The sequence below is a fragment of the Mugil cephalus genome, chromosome 8 (assembly GCF_022458985.1).
Source record: "Mugil cephalus isolate CIBA_MC_2020 chromosome 8, CIBA_Mcephalus_1.1, whole genome shotgun sequence".
Classification (NCBI taxonomy): Eukaryota; Metazoa; Chordata; class Actinopteri; order Mugiliformes; family Mugilidae; genus Mugil; species Mugil cephalus.
The window spans coordinates 17568427-17592988 of NC_061777.1; the positions used below are offsets into that span (position 1 = coordinate 17568427).

The 24562-nt window shown below is 42.0% G+C and overlaps 1 protein-coding gene and 1 long non-coding RNA gene across 2 annotated transcripts; one reads left to right on the plus strand and one right to left on the minus strand.

The window, feature by feature from the left end:
* Nucleotides 1–4033: 4033 nt before the first annotated feature.
* Nucleotides 4034–24482, plus strand: LOC125011890 (anthrax toxin receptor 1-like). Its single transcript, XM_047591398.1, has 18 exons — nucleotides 4034–4541; nucleotides 6925–6996; nucleotides 7083–7154; nucleotides 7689–7770; nucleotides 7947–7980; nucleotides 8445–8524; nucleotides 9083–9151; nucleotides 9660–9740; nucleotides 10415–10475; nucleotides 11081–11179; nucleotides 13970–14039; nucleotides 14124–14202; nucleotides 14492–14587; nucleotides 16167–16208; nucleotides 17082–17177; nucleotides 17378–17545; nucleotides 18338–18418; nucleotides 20694–24482. Exons 1-18 carry the CDS (start codon nucleotides 4360–4362, stop codon nucleotides 21102–21104), a joined length of 1875 nt encoding a protein of 624 aa, XP_047447354.1. The 5' UTR covers nucleotides 4034–4359; the 3' UTR covers nucleotides 21105–24482.
* LOC125011891 lies at nucleotides 9795–21030 on the minus strand. The gene is made up of 3 exons (XR_007113228.1): nucleotides 20971–21030; nucleotides 10395–10464; nucleotides 9795–10246 (listed from the first exon to the last, which is right to left on the minus strand). It is a non-coding gene; the product is annotated as an uncharacterized LOC125011891 (long non-coding RNA).
* Nucleotides 24483–24562: the final 80 nt, after the last annotated feature.

A 24562-nucleotide genomic window follows, 5' to 3' on the forward strand; every position in this document is an offset into this window, starting at 1 on the left:
ACTTTATTTTTCCTCACAGTATGTGTAAAACCAAAATGTTGCTATGAAAAGACTAGGCAGCTTCCTTCTAAAGGACAATAGCAGTGTGTTTTTATATCAAACAAAGAAAGTGATAACCACGCTTGGTCTGGTCATCTGGTTTTCATAAAAACAAACATTTCATCCAAGCTTCCTTGAAGTTATGAGCAGAAAGGACATTGCCCTACTCCTCCCTCTTATTTGACTCCAAAGGTCAGACTGTATTTACTTATCTGTTGTCTATATAGTCTGGACTATGCTCAGATCTGACCATCATTCATTCCGCTGGTTAGATATTCCCCTTCTCTTCAGTAATAGCGGATGTGCATTGACTTCACTGCCGCCTCGGGCCACGTCCCCTGAATGACAAAAACACACAGCGAAATGTATCAGTAAACACAGGGAGACAAGGAAAAATGTGGATTAGCAGATCAAATTCAGGACAAATGGACTCGACAATGATTGATATGAACTAGTATGGATTTGGAGAAGTGGATTAGCCTCAGTTATGGTTAGTTCAGTTGGGATAAATATAGATAAAAAAAAAAAGATGCTAATGTCACAGATGTAACGTAACAATACTGTAGCGTCCAACCGTCACATCACAAATTCTGTTTGTTTTATTGTTGTTTGTTTTTGGAACTGAAATAGTTACTGTCAGCTGTAACGACGCCAAAACATCCACAAACTTACCTGACATACCCCCAGAAATGTAACTTAAGGTATAACTTCATCAGAAAAAACAACATAAATTGATATTACCTGACACTAAATGTGAACCACAACACCAAGTTTTTGTGCCTGGATTCCAGTTGTTTTTGTTGTTTTGTTTTTCCAAAATACAGCAATCCAGTCGGAGATATCTGTTAAGGTTTATCTCTGACTGCTTTTGAAATCTGTTGGTACAGTCAATCGCACAACAGCTCTTCACCTTTTTTAAATTAATTTTACAATTTAGACGCTATTAAAGTCTATGATTCAAACTAATGCTGCAAATCTCCATGCTCAGCTGATACTTTTTGCCACTCAGTGGCCATAACCATGGAGACTTCACTTGCTTAAAAGCACATAAATGCATTTAAATCAGTACAACAGTATATCAGACTGAAATCTACATGTGCAGCAAAGGTCAATTTGTCTTTGTAACCTCTGACTTGTTGTTAAAGCATGTCTTTCCTCTGGTGCTCACACTTTCAGTCTTTTTTATATTACTGGATGACTCCTTGAGTTAGACTTTTGTTTTCCTTATATTGTCTCTTAACTGCATTCCTCTGATTACACATGATTAGCAAACCTGGCAGGTCACAAGAGCAGCCGCCGCCTTCCCACTGCTTGCCAAGCTCTGAAAACAGTTGAGGCTTCTAATGAAGAGGCACTGCAATCAACAAATCATGCAAAACTGGGGCATCCTGTTTGTTGTCGGTGCGTCACAGCTTTCAAACTAGCATGACAAGCTCATCAGCAAAGACTGTCAAGATAAAAAAAAAAAAACATCATAACAATATAAGATTGAAGGACATGTCAACAGGCAACATGTGATCCTGGAGACCAAGCTTTTTTGAGACAGAAAGTCTACAAACAGATAGGTAACAGATGGAATTTGCTAACTTACAACTAACTACCTTCATTTGTGATACTATATTGTATTACTGGTTTGTCCCTCATCCACTGAGATCCCATGAGGAAATAACTGAGGATAAAGGCATATTTTGGTTTCTTCAAAGTTGGGTAATAAAAGATATTTTTCATACATGGCTAACTACATGTTGCCACTGACCATATCCACATCATTCCCTTGGCTTCCATGTTGGTTCTCCTGCCTGCTTCTCCAAACTGAATGCATGCCCATCACCATCAATGACTGGGGATAAGTACCTCATGGAGAAAGAAAAAAAATTTAAACCGTGAAAGCCTACAAACATCATAGTTCTGTGTTTTACGGCTACTGCCTGTGGTGTCAAGCTGGAAGGACCTGAAAAATGCTCCAATCTTATTTGCTGATAAATTTCATTTTGAACTACAGATGCCCACCTCATGGTGGTGCTAAAGAGATGTTAGTGGATCCTCAAAGACATTAATCACAGAGGCCTATAAAACATCTTATGACAAACCATCTCAGACATTGTAAACTTGAGACCAGCATTTCTATTGAGCTACGCTAACTCTTGTCGACTCCCGTTCTTGGTCCAAGCACAATTTAAACAGCCAGCTGCAGGAAAAGGCCCGATATCAGTCATAAGCATAACAAACTCATGCCAGTTGCTGCCATTATCACTGTTACTTCATCCAGTTACCCAGCAGGGATAGGTCTACTTTACTAGAAGCTCAATTTGCCACCAGCAGTGAAGAGTCCTTTCATGAAAGCAGTCAAAATAAAGCGTTCTGGTTTCTCAGATAAGAACTGAAGCAGAACGTGGCACACAATCATCTCCAGAAAGGGAAGTGTAGTTTAAGTTTGTTCAAATGAACACTATTTTATTCCCATTATTTTCTTTCTCTGAAGCCAGTTGAGTTTCCTTGGCTCCGTGTTTGGGATCATTGTCTTGCTGAAATCTCCATCCTCGTTTCATCTTCATCATTCTGGTAGATGGCAGCAAATTTTTCTCAAGAATGTCTCGGTACATTTTTCCATTTATCCTCCCTTCAATTATGTAAAGTTTGCCAGTACCATATGCACAAAAACAGCCCCACACCATGATGTTCCACCTCCAAACTTCACTGTTGGTGTGGTGTTGTTGGGGTGATGTGCAGTGCATTTTGTCCTCCAGACATGGTGTGTGTTATAGCATCCAAAGAGTTCAACTTTTCTCTCATCTGACCAGACTCCCAATGTTGTCCCAGTATTTTACAGGTTTGTCCAAATGTTGTGCAGCAAACTTTAAACGAGCTTCAACATCATTTTTCTTCAGAAATGGAGTTTTGCGTGGTGAGCGTGCGTACAGGCCACAGCCATGCATTACTTATTGTTTTTTTTGAAACAATTGTACCTGCTAATTCCAGGTCTTTCTGAAGCTCTCCACAGGTGGGCCTTGGCTCTTGGACAACTCTTCTGATAGTTCTTTTCACTCCTCTGTCAGAAATCTTACGAGGAGCAGCTGGTCATGGCCGGTTTATGCTCGAATGATGTTCTTTCCACTTCCGGATTACGGCCCCAACAGTGCTCACTGGAACATTCAGAAGTTTAGAAATCCTTCTGAAACCAATGCCACAACAAGGTTGCGAAGGTCTTGAGAGCGTTCTTTGCTTTTAACCATCATGACATGTTCTTTGTATGACACCTTGGTAATGACACACCTTTTATAGGTCATCCGTTTGGACTGAACCAGCTGATATTCATTTGCACTGACAAGGGACTGGATGGCTTTCTGATCACTGATAGATTTCAGCTGGTGTCTTGACTTTCCATGCCTTTTTCACCTCCCTTTCTGCGTGTTTTCAATACTTTTGTCCCCTCTGTTATTTTACATTATTAGATATTATTAATTAATACATTATTAACTTAATTTCTGAACTTATTTGTTTTGGTTTCTTTCTATGTATGGATTACTTGGGTTGTTACCAACACCTGGTAAAAATATCATGTCAATAGCACCTTTAGAAATATGTTTACTATGAAAAATTTTGATGTATGGTTGTAAAAGATACTGCTTTACTTGTGGCCGTAGCTTAAGCCCAAAGGAAAATGAAGAGATTTACTATAGTTGGAGTGTTTTCAGTCATTTTCCTTCCAAGTTTAATGCAGCACAATGCGCAGTTTGAAATGTGAATTTACAGAGGAGTCAGCGCTTTTACATCGATTCACAAAAGATACCGACAGTAGTACTGCCGAGTTCCTCAGTTCAAGGGGTCATTGAGTTCATATTTATTATGTCATGATTGATTACAAGCAGCCACTCATCACCACTAGGTGGCAGGGCGAGTCAGTATATTCTGGTGTTTCCACTGTATTGTCATCATCACTCTTTCTCTCCTGAGAGAGAGAGAGAGAGAGAGAGAGAGAGTTGAAAACACAGGGTGAGTTTTGCAAAGAGTTAGATATCAATGGTTTGGGGATCTTTCGGTTGCATGGCCTTGACATTAACAAAGAGCAGCAAGAGTGGGAGGCTGGGGCGCCCTTTTCATCTTTGTGCACGTTGTATTGAACCTGGTGATGAGAGGGTGAGACCCTCTCTCCCCCCTCACCTTCAACCTCTGATTTACCCTCACTGCTCTCTTTTGGATTATTGCTTTTTGATGGTGAAGACTTCTGTGGAGGACCACAAGAAGAATCTGCAAAGAGGATTAACTTTTATTTAAAACTTTTTTCTTTTTTTTTTAACTGAAAGTGCTTTTCTTCATTGTATGATCTGCATGAGGCTTTCTTCAATAATGTCGTGCTGGAGTAGAAGCTCCTGGTTTCCACTGGTGTTTGGAGCTGCGCTGGTTGTTCTCACAGCTGGTAATGCTGGACCAAACCAGGGCAGGAGGCAGCCTCAGTCGTCCTCATGCTTTGGAGGCTTTGATCTCTACTTTGTTTTGGACAAGTGAGTTGAGCTCCCTGAAACACACTGTCTGATGCATTTACAGTCCACAGATGAAAAGGATGGTTTCTGGCATGTGAAATCCATTTATGTGAGACGCACTTCACATCAGTGTGACAGTTTGATTGAAAACAGTGTATTCACTTTTTGATTTGCATTCGCTCCACTACATTGTATTTATCTCTGGTGACTGAGTGTGATTTAACACTACATCAACACGTCTCATGGTGGCTTTAAAAAGTGACATCGTGACTAAAGGTTTTCTAAAGTGAATATGCATCATCCCTGCAGAAATCATTGAGTGTGCCCGACCAGTTCTGTCATCATTACTCCACTGGTGTTATGTTTTCAAGCAGCAAACTGGATGAACCGATGACACAATGCTCTGTTAGGCCTACATTTCAGCATGTGTCTACAGATGGTAATAATTAGTGGTGTGTGTGAGGGGTTTTCATCAGTCAGCTGCAGATGCACACAGTCTGCACAGGCAAAAAGCAGTTATATCATATACCATGGAGATTTCTTTGCCTTTTAAAGTTTCCGCAACATGGTGTTTGATCATCTTCTTGGACCTTTGACAAAGTCTGTGTATCTCAAGAGGGAGGCAGGATGTTTGGCCTCCCAAAAGGAGAAATAATTTGGATACATTGGTCTTGATTTAGAAACCATGTTTATCTGACCTAGATTTCAGCTATCTCAGTGTTTTCTTTAAACAGTGCTACTCTACTCAGGCACCTGACCAGAGGCACCATGTTGTTTACAGTGCATACATGATATATATATATATATATATATATATATATATATATATACATGATATATATTAATCTTTTTTTCATCGAATAGCGACTTTTAGTTTCCCATTATTTTTGCATATATTTCGAGAAAATACTTGTTGCATTTGTTTAAAATGATTCTGAGAAATAACTTTGAACTGTAACAGAGTACTTACCGTATGACATTTGTGTTTCGCAAACCTGGCTTAAAATTAATTGTTGTTATTTTGTGTTTCACCACAAGCCAACAAGTTTGCCAACGAGAACAAATTTCTGATCATTTTTCCATTTTTCTTATTTGACAGATGTGAATCAAGAATTTCCGTAGCTCCACTGTTTAGATAGCCGTCGCCTCCGAAGGTGGAGGTAGATTTTCCAGTTTTCCTACGGTACATGTCAGTGCCAGCTCCCGGCACACCGCTGGAAACTGCCAGCGTTAGTCATGTTTGAACTACACAGATTTATGTTACCTGACAGCACATATGCAGCATCAGTTCACAGCCTCACCTGTTTATTTTATCTTCTTTTACTCCAGGCCAACCCAACCTAGCCTTTTAGCAGTGACATTCTCCACCTGCCCACACTGTCCTCTCACAGTATCTGCCTGATTTCTCTCCTCCTCCACCTCTCTCTCATCTACATGTCTGCTCTGCCTTTCTCCATTTGGTCCAGATGTTCCAGTGTTTCAGAGCTGTTGGCTCAGCTGTCGGTGCTGGGACCTGTGTCACAGTAACAATGGAAAAATGTTTGTTTGAGAAACTGGTGGCTCCTAGAAACACAGTTTAAACGAAAGACACTTTGATAAGAATCAGCAGTGACACACAGAATGACATGTGGACCAGATACTTTTAAGTGCATAATGTTGCTGATGCAACTAATTGGACAGATTGATACTAAGATTTTGCTCTCCTAAAACCGTCCTCCTTTAATCTTCAGTTCCTTGTAATAATAGGGCAGGACGCATCAAACTGTGAGGCCGATGCCATGTCACTGAGGAAAAACATGTAGGAAAAATGCAACAGTCCTGAGGTTACTGGAACAAAGGGAAATGAGTGAAAGACAATTACCACCTGCACTGACCCAGTTGTGACTGGACAGCTGGTTGCATGAAGGTTTAACGGGAACTGTGTGATTATTAATAACACAGAAGCAATTAAATTCACCAAGTGAAGAGTTTACCAGTAATCTGAGAAGTGCAACCTCACTGCTGCTCCCTGGAGTAAACCAGCTGTGCTGTCAAAAACACGCGGCCATGCAGAATTACTCTGAAGAAACTTTCCATTCAGCTGTTCTCATTATAAACAGTCAGCCCCCTGGACTGATTACCGAGAAGGGCCTATTGGGCACAGGCCCAGCGGCCAAAGCATTCAGAGGCAATGACGACAGAAAGAGACACAGTATGGAATACAAACGCATGCATGTATGCACTAAAATGACCACAAATAACATGGCTGCATTCTTTTATCCATAAGTCTAGCTCCAGTCTCAGAGGGGTGGGGACCCTTTTCCATGTCACTGATCTCAGCGCCACTGTCAGAGACAAGGTCATGCACTTTAGATGTACTGAGGTTAAAAGAGACACTTTTATTTTCTTATATTTTTCTTCTCAGATCGGGGAGCGTGCAGAATCACTGGACTGAAATCTATCACTTTGTGGAACATCTAGCTCATAAATTCATAAGGTATTATAAATGTGAATGTGGGAAACATGCTACAAGAAATGACTACTGATCTAACAGACTGTGCTTTTGTCTTCTCCGTGCTCCAGCCCACAGTTGCGGATGTCGTTCATTGTGTTCTCCACCGAGGGACAGATCTTAATGAGCCTGACAGAAGACAGGTGGGAGCAGATCCACAGAGAAAAAAAAAATGGGTTTAATCCTTTACCTTTCTATCATCCAGCTGAGTGTAATACCAGATTGCTGCAGAGGTCAGACACAGTTGTGAGCTATGATTTTTATGATCAAGAAGAGGTTCCAAACAGATACTTTCCCTTCCTGTGATCTGTCTACTGTGTCGCCGGTCTGGACGACTACTTAATCATGTGGCTTTTGACACACTGTAGACAGTTCATGAGTCTTATCTTTCCTCTGTGTCTCAGCAGTCGCAAAATCTTTTCGCAGTTTCAGAGCCCTTCTTCTACAAAGGACTCATTCCTGGCTATCTGCGTCGACAGTTATATCCAGCCAATACCCTTTAATACTGTTTCAGTTTATTCATCTGTTTTCTAAAAACACTGGAAACCATTATCTTGTTACCACGCCTCATAGTCTCTGTTTTTGGTTAAATGTCTGTTCACAAATGAATCTTACAAAATAAATGTGTCAGTTGGAATGGATTATCAAAAGCCCTTGTCTTCTGTTTATCTGCGTAGGGAGCGCATTCGCAAAGGGCTGGAGGAGCTCCACGGGGTTCGTCCGGGGGGTGATACTTTCATGCATGAGGGCATACTGAGGGTAAGCAGCCTGCGTGATGACCTCCAAGCTGGTATCTGTCTTTCCTCTGGTCCGGCTCCAGAGCAAACAGCACGCAGGCCCCAGCATTGTGTTAGAGATGGGAGGAGTTCTTTCATTCACTGCATGCTACCAGGGGGTTAGTTCACTGTTTGAATCCAGCTCGTCTGTGTTCACAGGCCAGTGAGCAGATATACTACGGAAACACAGAAGGTGTGTATTGCTTGTCTTTGCTCGGATGGAAAAGAAGGTACAGTAAAATCCCCCAGTGTGGCTTTATATCATTGATTTTGTCTGATTCTGTGGGGATAAGTAGTTTCCAACTAAGCACATAAATAAACTGTATCTGTATCTATTAAAGGAAACTGCTTCAGGTCTATGAATTATTCACATTAAACAAGGTCATAAAGCAGAAAACAAATTCTTTGCTGACAGTTTAAATGATATATACAGCTTTCAATACCTTTGATTTGACTTGATGGTATGAGCCAAAAGTGACGGTCGAAGTGCCAGCCCATGTCTGATCGTACATCCTAGATGACAGTATATACTCTGAAACAAACTGTGAGTTATTACAATGATTATATGTTGCATCTTATGACAACGAGTTGCTGTAATGTAGATATAATGAGTGAAACAACATCGAGGATGATCAGATGTTTTTTTTTTGTCCGCAGGCTATCGCACTGCCAGTGTTATCATAGCTCTGACGGATGGAGAGCTGCATGAGGATCTTTTCTACTACGCCGAGAGAGAGGTGAGTGAGAGACGAAAAGAAAGATGAAGTGGGTCACACGAACTCCAAGCCAGTGAAACATGTGAAGGATCGGGTGAAACGCTGCCACTTTGATCCTCCGGGTCGGCGTTCTCACATTTGTGCCGGAGATATGATGATTTACGAGCTCCTCAGACCGTTCAGGCACTCCAGGTGAAGGCGTGTGAAAGCTCTGAGTGCCCACAAAAACATGTTGACAGCAGGGATGAAGTAGGAATAATGTTCCTAAACTAAAACTTCCCACTTGGAAGCGGAGGGAGGACTTATGCTGTAATTTATTGTCAACACCTAAATCCACAGGCATTATTCCTTGGAAAAGAAGTTGTTTTTTTCTGTTTTGCCATTCAGGCATGTGTGTGTTGTTGTCATGTGGTAATATTATTAAGTGGAACATGGTGTTGCCCAACTTCTTGTTAAGAAGACAAACACGAGCCTTTTTCGACTATGATTTGGGGGATGTTGTGAAATGCAGAGGTGTAATTGAACCCAGGTGTTGAGCTTCTTCCTGTTTTTGTGTGCATCTGTGTGCATACCTGGCAGGCCAACCGCTCCCGAAGCCTTGGTGCCTCAGTGTACTGCGTGGGGGTGAAGGACTTCAATGAAACACAGGTGTGTGTTTTCAGATTTTTGGCCTCAGCTTTAATGTGTGATGACACTGACAGTGAAATGGATGATAATATTTTGACAATATTTTAAGTTTTGGAAGTCAAGACCAAAACCAGTTACTATTGCTACTTGTTATTTCTGTTAAAAGTATTTACACAGCTATAAGACACACACATTACTCTTCAAACCCACCGGCTCTGTTCCTGGAACTGAAGCGAACAAGTTTGTGAAAATTTATTAGATTTTATACAACAACCCAAGTGACTAGTGGCCAAACCGATGCAAAATGTCATATCAAGAAACATATTTCTCGTCTTTGTTTGATGTTAACCAAAATAAAAAGGAAATTAGATCATTTTTTAAATTTTTTTCATATGGACTGTTTTGTTTCATTACGTGTCCTACAAGTTTAACCAAGTATTAGTCTAGCCAGACAACATCAGAGTGCAATTAGATTGAACAGAAGTTGTGGATGAATAACCGCATTTGTAATAATTTGTTTCCTGTACAGCTGGCAAAAATTGCTGATAGTAAAGATCACGTCTTTCCTGTAAATGATGGATTCGAAGCCTTGCAAGGAGTCATCGATTCAGTAAGCATTTCACACACAATTACAAACCACAGACGCTGATTACATTGTCAAACGCTTCCTGCTATAATTATGGCCTACAGAGAGATAAAAGGTCAAAGTAATTAATTTATCTTTCCTGGACTTTCTATAATGTCTACCATCAATAATCCGCCAGCACACTGGCAGGAATAAGGCAAAATAGGTTCAAGTTATTCCATTCATGGATCCTGTCCATAACTCCAGGAGATCTTGCTGGGACTTTGCTCCTTTTGATCTGTACGACTGATATTGGGCCTGACGTGATCAAAGTATGCGCTGTATTTCTTAAGACCAACCTAATGCGTTTTCACTCAAATGAAAAACAGCCTGTTATAAAGGTGCTGCTGTCACTGGGGTACGTGGCTTGTTGAGCCGCGATAAAGGTCGGGTTGCCAGCTGTGATCTGGAGTGGATTAAGAGTGAACTGAAAGCTGTCACTTCTTGCACGTTAGTGGGGTAGTGGGTCGTCAGTCAGTCTCCTTCACTTTCTGGCAACACAGGGCAATACGCTTACAGATCACAACCGAAAAGGTAATTAATGAAGACATGAAGGTGGCTGGAAAAATAGATATGGAACAGACAGGCAAAAATAGAACAGGCAGACAACCACATGGTGAGAATAAGGACAACACAAACCATGATGCTTTTCTCCTCAGATCCTGAAAAAGTCTTGTATCGAGATTTTGGCAGCGGAGCCCTCCAGCATCTGTGCAGGAGGTACGACAAGAAGAAAAAAATGAAATAATTATGTCTATATCTATATATATTTGTGTATATATGTATAGTTCTTTGTCACTAAAACATGTTACAAAGGTAATGGAGCTGCAACCCCTCATTTGCCACACAGAGAGTGCACACATTTGTGATTCAGATATAATTCCTCAGTACACCAGTACTTATCAACATGTCAGTCACCTACACCGTGACCTAAGTTAAAAATTCTCTCAAACTAAATTTGACTGACAGATAAAATGTTTAGCGGCTGGGATATGTGAAAACTTAAAAAAAAAACAAATAATGTGTCATTTTCTGCAGTGACCATCATCAGATCAACGTCAAACTTGCAAGCGAATGAAAACATAATGGTAACGTCACTGGCAGCACATTGTCACAGATACATCTGGTGTCCAGTGTTTTCCAGTGTTTTCTTCCAGGACACTAGGCCATCTTTATTGTTATGGATGTGTTGGCAGAGCTGGGTTTTTTTGTCGCTCCTTCCAAATGAAGATCAGCGTTAACATTATCATGTTACCTCAAGCTATTATACAGTTATTTCGCTTTATTTAATGCAGATGTTTCTTCTGTTTCGTTTGTCACACCAGAGTCCTTCCAGGTGGTGGTGAGAGGAAATGGATTCCTCCATGCCAGGAATGTGGACAAAGTCCTGTGCAGTTTCCGAATCAATGACACCCTAACTAAGAGTGAGTGAAACGTAGACGAACACCGCTGTAGTGTGATAACTTAAAGGCGATGCCTCGGTTCATATACAGTAAAAACAAGCTGAGAGTGAAGAGCAAGAGTCTGCTAATTACGTAGCAAGGCATATATACAGTATACGTATTTAACATGAAAGAACTTGGTAAAATGCTCATAATGTTTAGCCAAAGCTTCACTTTATTAGTATTAGTCTTGGTGTGGGTGTGAACCCAGTAAGGTACAGTATGTACTGTTGTTGCACCTCTCCTACCTTAGATTTGTTTTCTTTGTTATGTATAAAACTATACACATAAACCCTGTAGTTGCTGAGATATACTCAATCTATTTTTATATGGCATTTTGACCAGGTGTCTGACAACAAGGCCTAGGTTTTAAATGACAACAGCTCAGGGCTACGTGAACTTCATGTAATTTACACCTAACTGAGTTTCCCAAAACTCAAACACCTCACAGCTTCACATCTGGAATCGTCTGTGATCAAACCAGCAGTCATGCCTCTGTTTTTGGTTTTCTTTAAAGCAGCACATGTATAGTTTTAACACCAAGATAAAACAACCATGAAGGAGAAGCAAAAAAAAAGAAAAAAAAAGTGGCATTTTAGGAAGCAACCAGTTTTTCCATGGTGTTTACTAGCAGATTACTGTAACAGCTTTAAGACCACATCCAGCTAAGTATGACACATTGGCGGCAGGAGGTGCTGGTCTAATTAAAAAGATTTCCCCCAGAACCGAAGTACACAGTAAACGTCTTTTCCACTTAAGTAAAAATGAGGAGCAGGTATGTGTTCAGAGTATATGTATCCTAAATGATTCTGCATGATGCAACATTCAACTTCCTGCAAACTGCAGACATTGAAGTAATTTGTGTAAAATTACCCCCTCATGTCAGTTCCATTGTACTTAGCCTCTGCGCAGATTCATTCACTTCCCTAGAAGGTTTACACAAGATCCTCTGGAATCCGGGATTTGATGAAAATAATTAGGCCGTGGATAAATATATTACGGTGTTAAGGGAAAACCAGTTTTCAAATAGTACACTTTTACTGACTCCTCTGCAGCCTTCTTCCTACTTTGCGGATATGGTTAAAAAGAAAGCGGCTAAATGCAGCGACATGTGTTAAGCAGATGAATCCGTGTTTGAGTTTGTGTCTCCAGGAAGAAAATAGCAGCAAATACAGTCGGTTTAGCTTGTTGGGAACTGGCAGGTTCACTCCAGAGATATTCACTGTCTTACAGACAGATGTGGCAGGCGACAGCTGTGTGAATGTTGGGAACAAGAGTTCGAAAAAAAGAAAATCCACCTACCAACTTGTCTCTTGCATGGAAAACTCACAGCAAAGCAAAATGCTGTAAAAACGCTGATAACACCAATATTTTGCATGTGATTAAACTAGAAAAGTACATGAAATTGTTGGGAAAGTTTAATACGTAGACTACATCTTTTCCCTTGTTTTGCTAAGCTAAGCTAACCATTTACTCATTGCAGCCTAATATTTTATTGTAGCATAATGGAGGTATTAATCTCCACATCTTACTCTTGGCAAGAAACTTTATGGGAGTTTGATCCAAAGAAACAACCCATTAAAATAACAGTGAGTTCGTCAGTGAGTCAAACTCTACGAAAGTTTCCCCAGAATCTACTTTTTAATACTTTGACCGAGACGCTGGTGCATCTCACTAACCAGTCTCTCAGATATTGTACGTCTGTCATCATCGTAAACACTAACTCATTGAATAATTTACTGGTAGAAGCTGAACTCTTGGCATGTGTCTGCTCCTCACAGTAAAACATGACCTCTCTTTGTGCTTGAGGAGAAAACAATCCAATAAAACATCATGACACGGCACACGAGGAGATTGCCAGAATCTCCATCCTTTAAGGGGTGAAAAACAGCAGAGAATCACGTCTCATGGACTTGTCTCCTTTGTCCCTTTTGTCCTTTGCTTTAAACATATGAAGCTATTCGGAGTGGAAGGTGGAGACGGAGATGAACTGATATCTGGCCCAGTTTGTACATGGCGTGGAGCTGTTTTTGGCAGCACAGATCCTCCATCTCCCCCTCCCAGAAAAAGAGCAGCCACTTGTGTTGATTCCCTCAGTTCTGAGGTATGCTCTCCCCCTGCCAGGATAAGCAGACAGGCCTGGGTGACGATGCTTGTTGGAACCCCATCGCCAACAGCCAACTGGACGGGGAGAGGACCTAGATATTGCCTGGAAAACAAAAACTGTGATGAAATAGCTTATATTGGTGTTTCCATCAGATGGTGGAAAGTAAATCACTTGTTTTGCAGACAATCTCAGTCTGAGTTGCAGAAAAGATTGTGACATCCACCCTGAAGTCAGGTGGCATTAAGCAGACCATAAACGGTGGCGGTGTTCGGTTCTGGGGGATCCTAAACAAAGGTGTCCAGCAAAATCTGTCATATGGTAGATAGAAGGCCCCTATGGTAGTTGTGGAGTATTGTTAATGCCCTGCATGGCTCACATAGGTTGCTGTCTGCAGTCGCTTTTCTTTTTCTTCTTTCACAGGACACTAAATGATTGTCTGGTTTGCCTTTCTTGACTGTGCACCCTCGGCAATAAGCTGATCTTAATCTGTAATCAGGCCAAACGGTGACATGACATGGAATGAACGGTGACTTAAGTGATGATCCGTGGGTAGAACGTCCTGCTTCAGGAGCTTAGCGTGTCACTGACTATTACAAAACAAGTCTGGAAAGTTTGGCTGAGACAGGCGTCAGTTTTTTATGAGCCATGTCCCTCTGCTCCTCCAGTGGTGAAGCCGTTGATCGTGGAAGATACGTATCTTCTCTGCCCCGCACCAGTGCTCCAGGATGAGGGGATGTAAGTCCAATGATTGATTTAAACAGAAGGGAAGTTTCATATGACATCTTTTAGCCTGATATATTTTTTCTTTGTCTTTTCCAGGGCGGCAAATCTTTATGTCAGCATGAACGAAGGTCTCAGCTTCATCTCCAGTTCGGTCACTATTACCACTGTGAGCTGTGTGAGTACGGTTTAACGCAGCAGCGCTCAGCGTTCAGTTTGCCACGAGGCCTTCCAACAGTTAAAAGAGAACAGATAGCAAGCGAGAGAAAACAATCCAACGGCTGCAATCACGACCTTAAGATGTCTGAATGATAAATACAGTTCAGCTGAAATATTTCGACCTCAGCAGAATCATTGTCTTGAAGGACTCACTAGATGGAAGAGAAACTGAAAGCGTCTCTTCCTTGCACAAAGCCTTCAGTTTACATGTAGCTCAGTCTGTGTTGACGTGTCTGTCTCTGTTACAGTCTGATGGGACCATCCTGGCCATAGCTCTGCTCATCCTCATGCTGCTCCTGGTCTTGGCTCTCCTCTGGTGGTTCTGGCCTCTGTGCTGCACTGTGGTGAGTCCCAAGAAGCACAGCAGCAATAATAACACACACACACATTCTGATTTACAGATTCTAGTCTAACATTTCTGGATTTTATATGACTTTTATGCTCTTTTGGAACGCAGTGCTTGCAGACTATACAACACAGAGAAATGTCTTTTTCAGGTCTGAGCTGTCCAGCTAATGCACCCTGATGTGTCTTATTAACCTAAACAACACTCCCATTGTGAGAAGGGTCTGTGGGTCAATAAGGGCGTATCGCCCTTTTGGTTCTTTGCAGCTGAATATAGGTCGAGGCCATCGGGTGAACACGTGTTTAAGTAATTATGTTGCTGTTTAAATAACTTCTGTTTCCAAAGGTCACAGCAACTGACCCCAACACTCACTCAGTATATTCACTGGAAGAAGCAAAGAATTCTTCCATCAATAATGGCTCTGAATAATTTCAATTTCCAGCTAGCGATGTGGAAATAAAATCAAATAAATGTAGCATGAATGCTTTGGGTTGATGTCTTTGTTACCATGAGATGTTAAGAAGAATGACAACTCACCAGACATAAAATGTTCAATAAACTATCTTTTTTTTTCATGAATGCCATCTGCTCTGGAGAATGTAACAGGAGCAAATGCTTTGGGAAAACACATGTCCGTGCCATTATTTAGACAGTGGTCCAATTGCCAGCATCACAACATTTCAGCAAACTCCCTTGTTAGTAGTTGTCCTCTGTCCAAAATCTGTATTCCTCCTCCTCTCAAAATGAAGAGCATGGTGTCTTCTCAAAACCCATTCCAATGTTTCCAACGCTGGAAACTGGAAAGCTAAGGGGCCGCCAGCGAGAGATGTCGGCTTTTACAGCATGGCTCGCTCTCCCTTCACTTTGTCTGTTCTTGTCCACTTGCTTGCAAATTCAAGACTTCACAGCAAGTGTGTTTAGGAAAACGACACCCGGTTGCCATGGGGAATCGCCTTGCGCTCCAGGATTTGGAGGAGCATGCAGGAAAATCACAAATCAGAATCACTTAATTTGCCAAGTGCGTTCAGTGTAGAAGAAACTGTCTTTATAGCGCTGGTGAGAAAAAAAAAAAAAAAAAGAAAAACACACTGCACATCGGGTGACATATATGAAGACAAAAGGGATACGAGGGGACAGAAAATGGAAATGGACGCATAAAAAGTCAGAATCAGATTGATTCAAAAAACTCAAATGTATAAATGCTATAAACATTTATGAGAAACAATGCGCAGTAAAGAACCTAAAAGCACATAATAGGGTATTTATGAGCCCGTTGCTCTTCTCTTCTCTTAATCAACAACCTCAGGCTAAAAAATCTGGATAGCAGATTTCTAGGTCAGCTCTTGTACGTAGTAGACACGAAGAGGAAAAAACAATTCCTCTGGCATGTGTTGTTGTGTAACCATCTTGTTGCGCTCAGAGAAAACGCTGCTCTGACATGGAGATTATACAAAAATACCTTCTGACACAGATGTTTGTGACTTCTGTCATCTCATGATGCATCACCCACTGCATTATTTTTTTCCTCTCATGCCGTCTGATTTTTTTTTTGTTGACTTTTTTTTTTCCATCCACAGATCATCCACGAACCCCCACCCCCAGTTGCGGAGGAGAGCTCGGTACGATCTACACCGTCTCTGTTTCTGATGAAAAAAAAAACAAAGAGAGGTCATGAGTTAAGACTTCGAGAGCTGCCAGTGTTTAGTTTATGTAATTGTTGAGTTTACTCCGAGTATTTAAACCTCAATAACCATGTGACGTCTCTCACTCACTCGGTGGCTTACAACTCTCTTCACTCATTCTGTAATTCATCAAAGGCGATGTAAATCGATGCCATCTAAGAGTAACAACGAAATCCCATCTTGTCCAGCTGCTTTTTAAATTACAGGTCCTTGGATTCTGTTTATTCCAAGAACCTGTAATTGAATTTCTTGAACAAATGGATTCAAGCTCATGAGTAAACTCCTGTGATTTGAGTATATTTTGATACCCCAGAAACACAATGCAGTTGTCTACATGCGACCGGAGCAGAAATCAGTCTGAGTTTATTTGCATTGAATTAAACTAGAAAGTAAGGTTAAACTGGTGATTTCATTCCAAAAACACACTCCAGCGTGAACTGCAGCCTTAAAGACAATTTACAGCCATCATTATGGTTTCCTCTGTTTGACATTCTGATAGATTATGAGCCAGACAGGGGGAATTAAAGAGCTGAAACATCACAAGTTCAGCCAGTGGGCTTTGTAATTTCCTCTGATCTGACAAATGGAGCAGAGGGGATAAAAAAAAAAAAAGGGGGCTGGGGAGTTGCAGACAGAGAGGTATTTACTTCAGGGGGATTTCCAGACATATGTATTTTATACATATTTATTTAAAATAGAGAACTAAACAGAAAAAAAAAATAAATTACACCTTTACTGTCACCCAGTTGTTGCTGATTAGCTTGACAAACGACTCATTAATAAATATATGCAATCTACTCTGTGTTGTAGGATGATGAAGACTTTGAAGCCCCTAAGAAGAAATGGCCGACTGTAGATGCCTCCTACTACGGAGGGAGAGGAGTTGGGGGAATCAAAAGGATGGAGGTGAGATGTAAACATGTTCACTGCTGCGGTTGCTAAAAAGACAACTCTAACGCCTTCCAACATCAAACTTCCAGAGAGTTCAAATAACACCAGAGCTCTGACTCAGACTCACTTGACTAAACATTTGCTTTTAATGTAAAACGTCAGAGGTCGCCTGCGTCAGTAAAACAAATCAATGACTAAACACTCTCTGTCATCAGGTTCGTTGGGGCGAGAAAGGTTCCACTGAAGAAGGAGCAAAGTTGGAAAAAGCCAAAAATGCCAAAGTGAAGATGCCTGAGCAGGAGTATGTGCCACCTCCCACTCGGGTTCTCAACAATGGCATGCACAAACCCCCAGGGCCACGCAAGTGGTACTCACCCATCAAGGTACCAGAACGAATTGCCAGGTGGAAACTGTCTGGGGAATGTGTTTTCTCTCTGACAACAGCCACGGCGGTTAGCGGTAATACGTTTCAGCTACTAAGTGAGAAATACTGGAGGATTTGTGATGTATTCGTTGAAGCGCCCTGTAAATGTGGTTCAGCTTACATTTAATTTCTGAGAGCATTCATGGTTGTTTAATAGTTCTGCTGGGAGAAATGCATTTTTCAGCTGTTAGCATGTGTGCTACATAAAGTATAACATCTGCAAGAAATTACTCCAAACTAATCTGGCCGAGGATATAAAACTGAAAGTAATGTTTAAATGCCATAGTAGCATGAGATGTGTTAAGGTAATAATGCTTAGGTGACTACTGGCACACAGCGCCTTCCTCCAGGGCAAGCATGGGGTTAAAGAAGTCAGTCTGAAGCCTTCCCAGTCAGCGGGGGATTGCTAATAGAAACCAGACTCCTGTTGGACTGACCTCCACAGAGAAGGGCTGCAGAGCCAGCAGTTTTGTGAGGAAAAACAGCTGCAATTTCTGCCCTTATCCTCAAAGTATTTGGTGTTTTTAAAAACTATGAAGAGACCTTTCAGATCGAATGGCAATAGGAATGAGATGATACTGGTTGTTTTATTGCAGTTGGAGTTCATTGTACAGTTTGGACCTTTGTTTGTGAAGGCCTTGGAAACAACCAAAAGGCTTAATGCTGTTTTCCCTTAAGAAAGCAAGATGTTGCCTCCCTTTAGAGTTGAAGATTTCTGCCAAAGTGACATTTTGATTTTTCGTTTCCACAGAGCAAACTGGATGCACTGTGGGTCCTGTTAAGAAAAGGCTACGACCGCGTGTCTGTTATGAGACCTCACCCAGGTGACAAGGTAAGAAGAATACGAAAGCTACACAGTCACCACTAACCAGCCTGTGTTCGCTTGTATCTGGATATTTTGAGAAAATCAACCATCTGTAGACAATGAATTGTGCACAAAGAGACTCATGGGAAAACCTGCAGTTAGTTGGGGCTTAGGCTGCAGCGTCAGGAATGTAAAGACGTCTGGTGAAGTCATCATGAAAAAGCAAATGTAATTCCTGAAAGGCCAGCTGTAGTGGGGTAACAGTGGGATGACCTAGTCAGTTGGCAGCTGACATGTTGTTTGAGACTGTGGGAGCTGAATGTGGTGAAAAAATCACTCTGAGGGAATTCTGTATATGATAATCCCAACCACAAGACCTTATGTAATGTGTCGTATTTCTCCAAGACAGAGAATTGCGCTGATCTAAGACCTCAGATTTGGAAAATGTGCAAATCCACTCCACTAATTTCTAACAAGTTTTAGCATCTTTTCTATGTGAGGTTACTTTTTGAGTAATCTACCTGATCATCCACAACATTATGACCACCGACAGGAGAAGTAAATACCATTAAAGCCATCTTGTGACAATAAAATGTTCTGCTGGGAAACTTTTGGTCCTGGTATTCATGTGGATGTTACTAAGGTATGTACCACCCACCTAAACCAGACCAGACACCCCCACCCCAAAGCAATGACACTCCCTGATGGCAGCGGCCATCCCCAGCAGGATGCAACCTGACACAGACACACAAAAATGGTTTCAAAAATCATGAAGATCAGCACAAGGTGTTGACCTATTCACTAGATGCCAAAATGATCGAGTATCTGTGGGATGATCCACAAAGACCCCTCCCCTCATACCCCCAACGACCCCCATTAACAACATGTTGCCAGACACCACAGGACACCCTTAGAAAACTCATTAAGGCCGCTTCATCTTGCCACCGAGTAACTTACAGTGCAGTTATGCAGCACCTTTAAGGTGGACAAGCTCAGCTCACTGCTCTTATAAAAAATGACACTCGTAGTGCCACGTCCCTTAGTTTTTTTTTTCCCCCTTTACAGTAAGTTGAGCCAACACACAGCTTTGTAATAAGAATTGCACAGTCTTCCTTCCCATAAAAGCTCTTCATTAGTGCTCTGAAAAAACCCCATCTCGGTTCTAGTTTCCTTGGGCAGTAAACAAGCATGTTCTGATTGCAATTAGGAGCCTCTTGTCAGAGCCACGCTTTTATAACTTGCCTTAAAAGAGTGCAGTGGCGGGAGGGAGGGGCGCTGTCGTATATTTCCCTCCCTATTATTACTAATGTCCTACACATTCTTTCAGATCCGACTGAGTGCACGTTCAACTTCTATGACACAGAGCAAGAGTCCAAGAAACGTTAGGATTCATGATGTTCAGTGTCCCTCGGGAAGTGGAAAAAAAAATAAATATCAATCCTATGAAACGTATAACACGCGTCTGTTTGCTGGGTTTTGTCTCAGAGGTCATTTTGCTCCGGTGCTAAACGAGAGGCAGAGCCGTCATAACTTATCAGTCGACTCCAACTCCCTGGTCCGCTCGGCGCAGCTGCTCCAGGGGTGTAGCTTGTTTCAAGGAATAGGATAGCCTCTTTCGCATGACCTCACTTTGGCTTGATCGAGAGTAAGTGATGGCAGGTTAACTCAACCAGCTGAGTAGTTGCATGGCCGCTCACGAAAAAAAAAGAAGCTGTGACAGAGATTAACAACATGTTTAGAGGTTTGTTGACCTTAAAGATCATATCATGTGGCTGTGTGGGAACAATGGGAAAAGGCTTTTGTAAGAGAGCCAGTTATCAGCTGCTGTAGTCATCAGTCCATGCGATTTGTAATAGAAAGCACAAAGGGGTTTTTGTAATTTAGCTGTCAGAGCAGGAGAGCTGTGCGTTTTGTCAAAGGATGGAGAAGAAGGCCACATTTTCCAAGCTCCACAATGGGAATCTACTGCTGTAGGTTTGACTTGACCGACAGGATGCAATGATTCTTCCTTTCACTGTGAGAATATAGCTTTGTCATGCTGGATAAAAATAGTTCCTGCAGTCTCTAAGACTATACAGTATTATGGATAATTAGCATGATATCAACTGAATATTTTGGTTTTATGAATGCATTCAAGTTAGCTTCAGGTCTGTGGAGAAGTCCTCTCCCTTTCACTACCAGAACCAGATTATAGGCTGAACCTAGTTTATGTGTTTGAATGATTTTTGCACACGATGAAACAAAAACAGTCCGTGGCACGTCCACTACTTTCTGCTAACGAAATCTGTTTTTAATTTTTCAGGGCAGATGTATGAACTTCACCCGCATGAAATCTCCCCCTCCTCGCTACCCACACCATCAGCCGTCTCCCATCTACAACCCTCCCAGCAGGAGTCCCCCTCCTCCGCAGGGCACCCTCCCTCCAACTCCTGGCAGCCCCCTGTCATTTTCCTTCTCCACGCCTCCGTCACTGCCTCCGACTCCTCCTCCCGTTTCCACCACCCCTTCCCCGCCGCTCACTCCCCCCCCTTACACGCCGCCTCCCAGCCGGGCCCTTCCTCCCACCACCTTGCACATACCTGCACCTCCGGCGCTCCCGCCCACGCCTCCGCCCTGCGCCTCCCCAGCGAGCGCCTTACCCCCTCCTCCACATGGACCACCGCCAGGGCGAGCCCCCCCGCCTGCCCGCCCGCCGCCTCGCCCTGGCCTGTAGAGCCGCGGCGGGAGACGGGCACAAAAAGGTCACAAAAGACTGACAAAGGCAACTCAGTGTCCGACCAGCATTCAGAACATAACAATCTTGATACTTGACTGCATCTGCAAGCAAGGACACATGAGCGCCTTGTGGCGCGCTCGGCACGCTGCGGCCTCTCTGCCATGTGGAGAGGAGCAGCGACGGCTGGTTTCCAGCTATTTGTCTACAGTGACTTTTGTACACATCTAGCCCAACAGTGCAATTGCTTGGATGCTTGAATTAAAGAGACAGTTTCTATAAGTGAGGTCTATGAGTCAGGTAAAAAAAACAAACAAACAAACAAAAAGCAACAAAACATTTGCCTCCTTTTGGCCTCAGAAGAATCACATGCCCCGTTGTCCCCGGCTGTTTTCACAATGATCACGGCACTAAAATACGTGAATGCTGCAAATGTTACACAGACGTATGGATGACCTATGTGAATCTGAAAATCCCTGGTTTTGAATTCTTGAACGTTGAGCAATTGCATGTGATAGTGTTTTGAGCATCTTTGTTCTTTACTGATATAATATCTGTACTTGTTTTGTACTTTTTTTTTTTACTTGTACCTTGCTGAATAGATCACCTTCTTCTAACACCACCGTTGCTGATAAACCCACAGTAATACGCATAGCAAGCGTATGGCAAGCGGCAATGCGAAGTATCTGCACTTTTTGTTTCGTTCAGCTTTTGACTCGCATGTCATATACAACCAGCCTAATGTGAGTCACAGCTGGCTTGAGTATTTCTTTTTGTTTCTCATCAGAATAAAAAAAAATGAATTTGGATTTAGTAGACTCCTTTATCCCCATTGCTATACTGGACCTCACCATGGTGACTGTGTGACTGTGATCTGTCAAAATGAAGACAAGTATGTCAGAATCAGGGAAAAGCTTTGCAGGTTGTCTTGCTCCTCCTACACCCACAGCTTAGAGCAAAGTTTTATGTAAATAATGTAGCAGCCACAGATCTGACTCAATCAGCCGGTTCATTACCTTAAACCATTCTTTTATTTTAAGCTTTTTTTTTTTTGCATTATTTTTTTATTATTATTATTATTTTTTTAGGTAAAGCTTGGGTCATAATAAAAGCTGATGTCTCACGTGTCAGTAATATGAAGCCATTATTTTATGGGGTTCGGAGGAGCCTGGGATCAGTGCAAAGCAGATTTCATGGCTACTTTTAGGAATCGGAGAACGACCGGCCATCGGTTTTACATAGACGCCTACATCTGCTTGTTTTGAAATCCAAGCAAAACAGCAAAAGTTTATACAAGTGGACATTTTTTTTTTTGAACTCTTTATTGAATACATGTACAAACTTGCAAACTATTTGGTTTATTTATCTGGAAGATTGAAAAGAAAATCACTATAATCAATATATTTGTTGACTTGATCACGACTCGCAAAGACTTGAATTTCGCATTATTCACGTTTCATCCACCACACTCCTCCTTTCAGAGCTCTCACACAGGCATTTGTTAATGTTGAAATTTGAGGATATTCTGTAGATCCCTGATTGGATGTGCTGTCTTTCTTTTATTTTATTTTGTTCTAAATTAAAGTAGGTTAGACAACTGATATTTCCACTGGGATCTCACAGTGAAAGTGGCTTTTTACAAAAAAGCCCAGAGTGACTCACTAACTCGCTCCAGCTGTTCATATGTTGCATTATGTCACATGCACGAATGGAGTGAGCTGCCCTGGAAAATATTAGACACAATCTTATCCTCAGGAAATGTGGACAGGCTGCAGGAAAGGCATGCTGGTGCTGATAATTCGTGACACATTATGCTAAACATATAACTTGACAGACGTGTGATCGCATATGATAAAAAAACTCAGTAATAGGCGCAAGCAAATACATATGTAGATTCTTCATCATAAATCCACATAAACGCGTACCGACAGTTAAATGGAAATATGTTTGACTCTAGGCCAGCGCTGTAGTTGAGGCCAGGTTTGCGCTCAACTCACATAAACTGGTGTCTGGCCCTCACTGATTAGATAACTGGAAAGAAGAATTTGTTTGGTCACATGGTTTCGAACTGAAATCTGAGTATTTGATGTCTTAATATTATTTAGTTGCTGATAATCAGGGACGTTTGTTAAGCCACAACAAGATAAAGCGAGTGAAATAAAGTTATTGCTGCAGTTTCTGCTTCGCTTTGAAATCCCCATCATGGGCAAACGGGGAATATCTAATAAACAGCAGGTGTGCCCCTGACTGCTCACTGATTATCTAGGAAAACAGAGACGTAAAGTATTTAATAGTTTTGTCAAATATCTTAGGAGAAGCTGTGTTCCTAAAAAAAAAAAAAAAAAAAAAAATGCAGGCACTAACTTATCAAGAAATCAGATACATCTGTTTACTTCATTTGTCTGGTTGATGGGTTTGGCTTTCTGTTCCCTTTTAAATGCAGTGTCATCTTAAATGTTGGCAGTTAGACTTGAGCTGCGTGAGAAAACTGTCCTCAAACAATTGACTTGCCAATAGTTCGCGACAAAACTATGTCAACACCCTGTAGCTGCGTCAATCAGTGGCAGCAGCACCTGCTAATAGTTATTCAATCTCACTCAAGGCACCTTTAAAAAAAAAGAAAAAAAAAAAGAAGAAGGAGCTGATGCATAGAGGGTGTTACCTGAACTGCTTCACATGACGCGTGAATGACAAACTGCCCCATTAATGAACGGAGGCTGTTCCCGTTGAGAGCAATGTGTCTTTTCTGTAATTACTCTCCAGCTGCACGTCAAGCCGTCATTGTGACTAGTAAGGGCACTGAAATCCTTCTGAAGACTGCACTCGTTTTCACCCACAGCTTAGCCGCATACCTCTCCGTCATGCTGAGGCTGAACGCGTTCCTCGGGCTGACGCTGGCGCGCGTGCTCCTCTCACGCGAGGACTTGGACCGACGCAGACGACTGCGCCGCTCAACCTGGCAACCTCCGACACGGGCGCTGGGAAACAGCAGCTGCTCTCCTCAGTACCGGGGAGGAGGAAGACGTGCGGGCTGGTTTGAGTCAGCCCGGGTGATGCTGCGCGTCGTGGCCGCACTTTGCCGTCACTCGCTGTCCGTGTGTGCGGCCATCGTGACCCTCGTTCACGTGACGCTGTCCCTCCTGTCGCCTCTGTGCAGCACCTTGATACCAAGTGTCTCCACCATTATGAGTCTACATGGATACATCAGACTGTTGGTGACAACCCTCCATGAACCTGTTGGGGATCTTTAAATTGAACTCTTTGTATATAATGTACATAAAACAAAAATGATTTGTGAACTTTTAATATGGGTCCATGTGTATGTTCAGGACCAGATTTCTACTTCTTGTTTTAATTACAATAAAATAATTACGAACTGTTTATCGACTAGTCTTATCAAGCACAATACATGGCATCATTGTCAATATTCATAAATGTTTCTGTACTTGACAAGCATG

Bases quoted from the DNA above. Each gene is read 5' to 3' on its own strand.
- LOC125011890 (XM_047591398.1), top strand. From the start codon at position 4,360: ATGATCTGCATGAGGCTTTCTTCAATAATGTCGTGCTGGAGTAGAAGC. The intron at 7,155-7,688 runs GTGGGAGCAGAT...TTATCTGCGTAG, and splicing joins ATGAGCCTGACAGAAGACAG to GGAGCGCATTCGCAAAGGGC. The intron at 7,771-7,946 runs GTAAGCAGCCTG...CTGTGTTCACAG, and splicing joins TGCATGAGGGCATACTGAGG to GCCAGTGAGCAGATATACTA.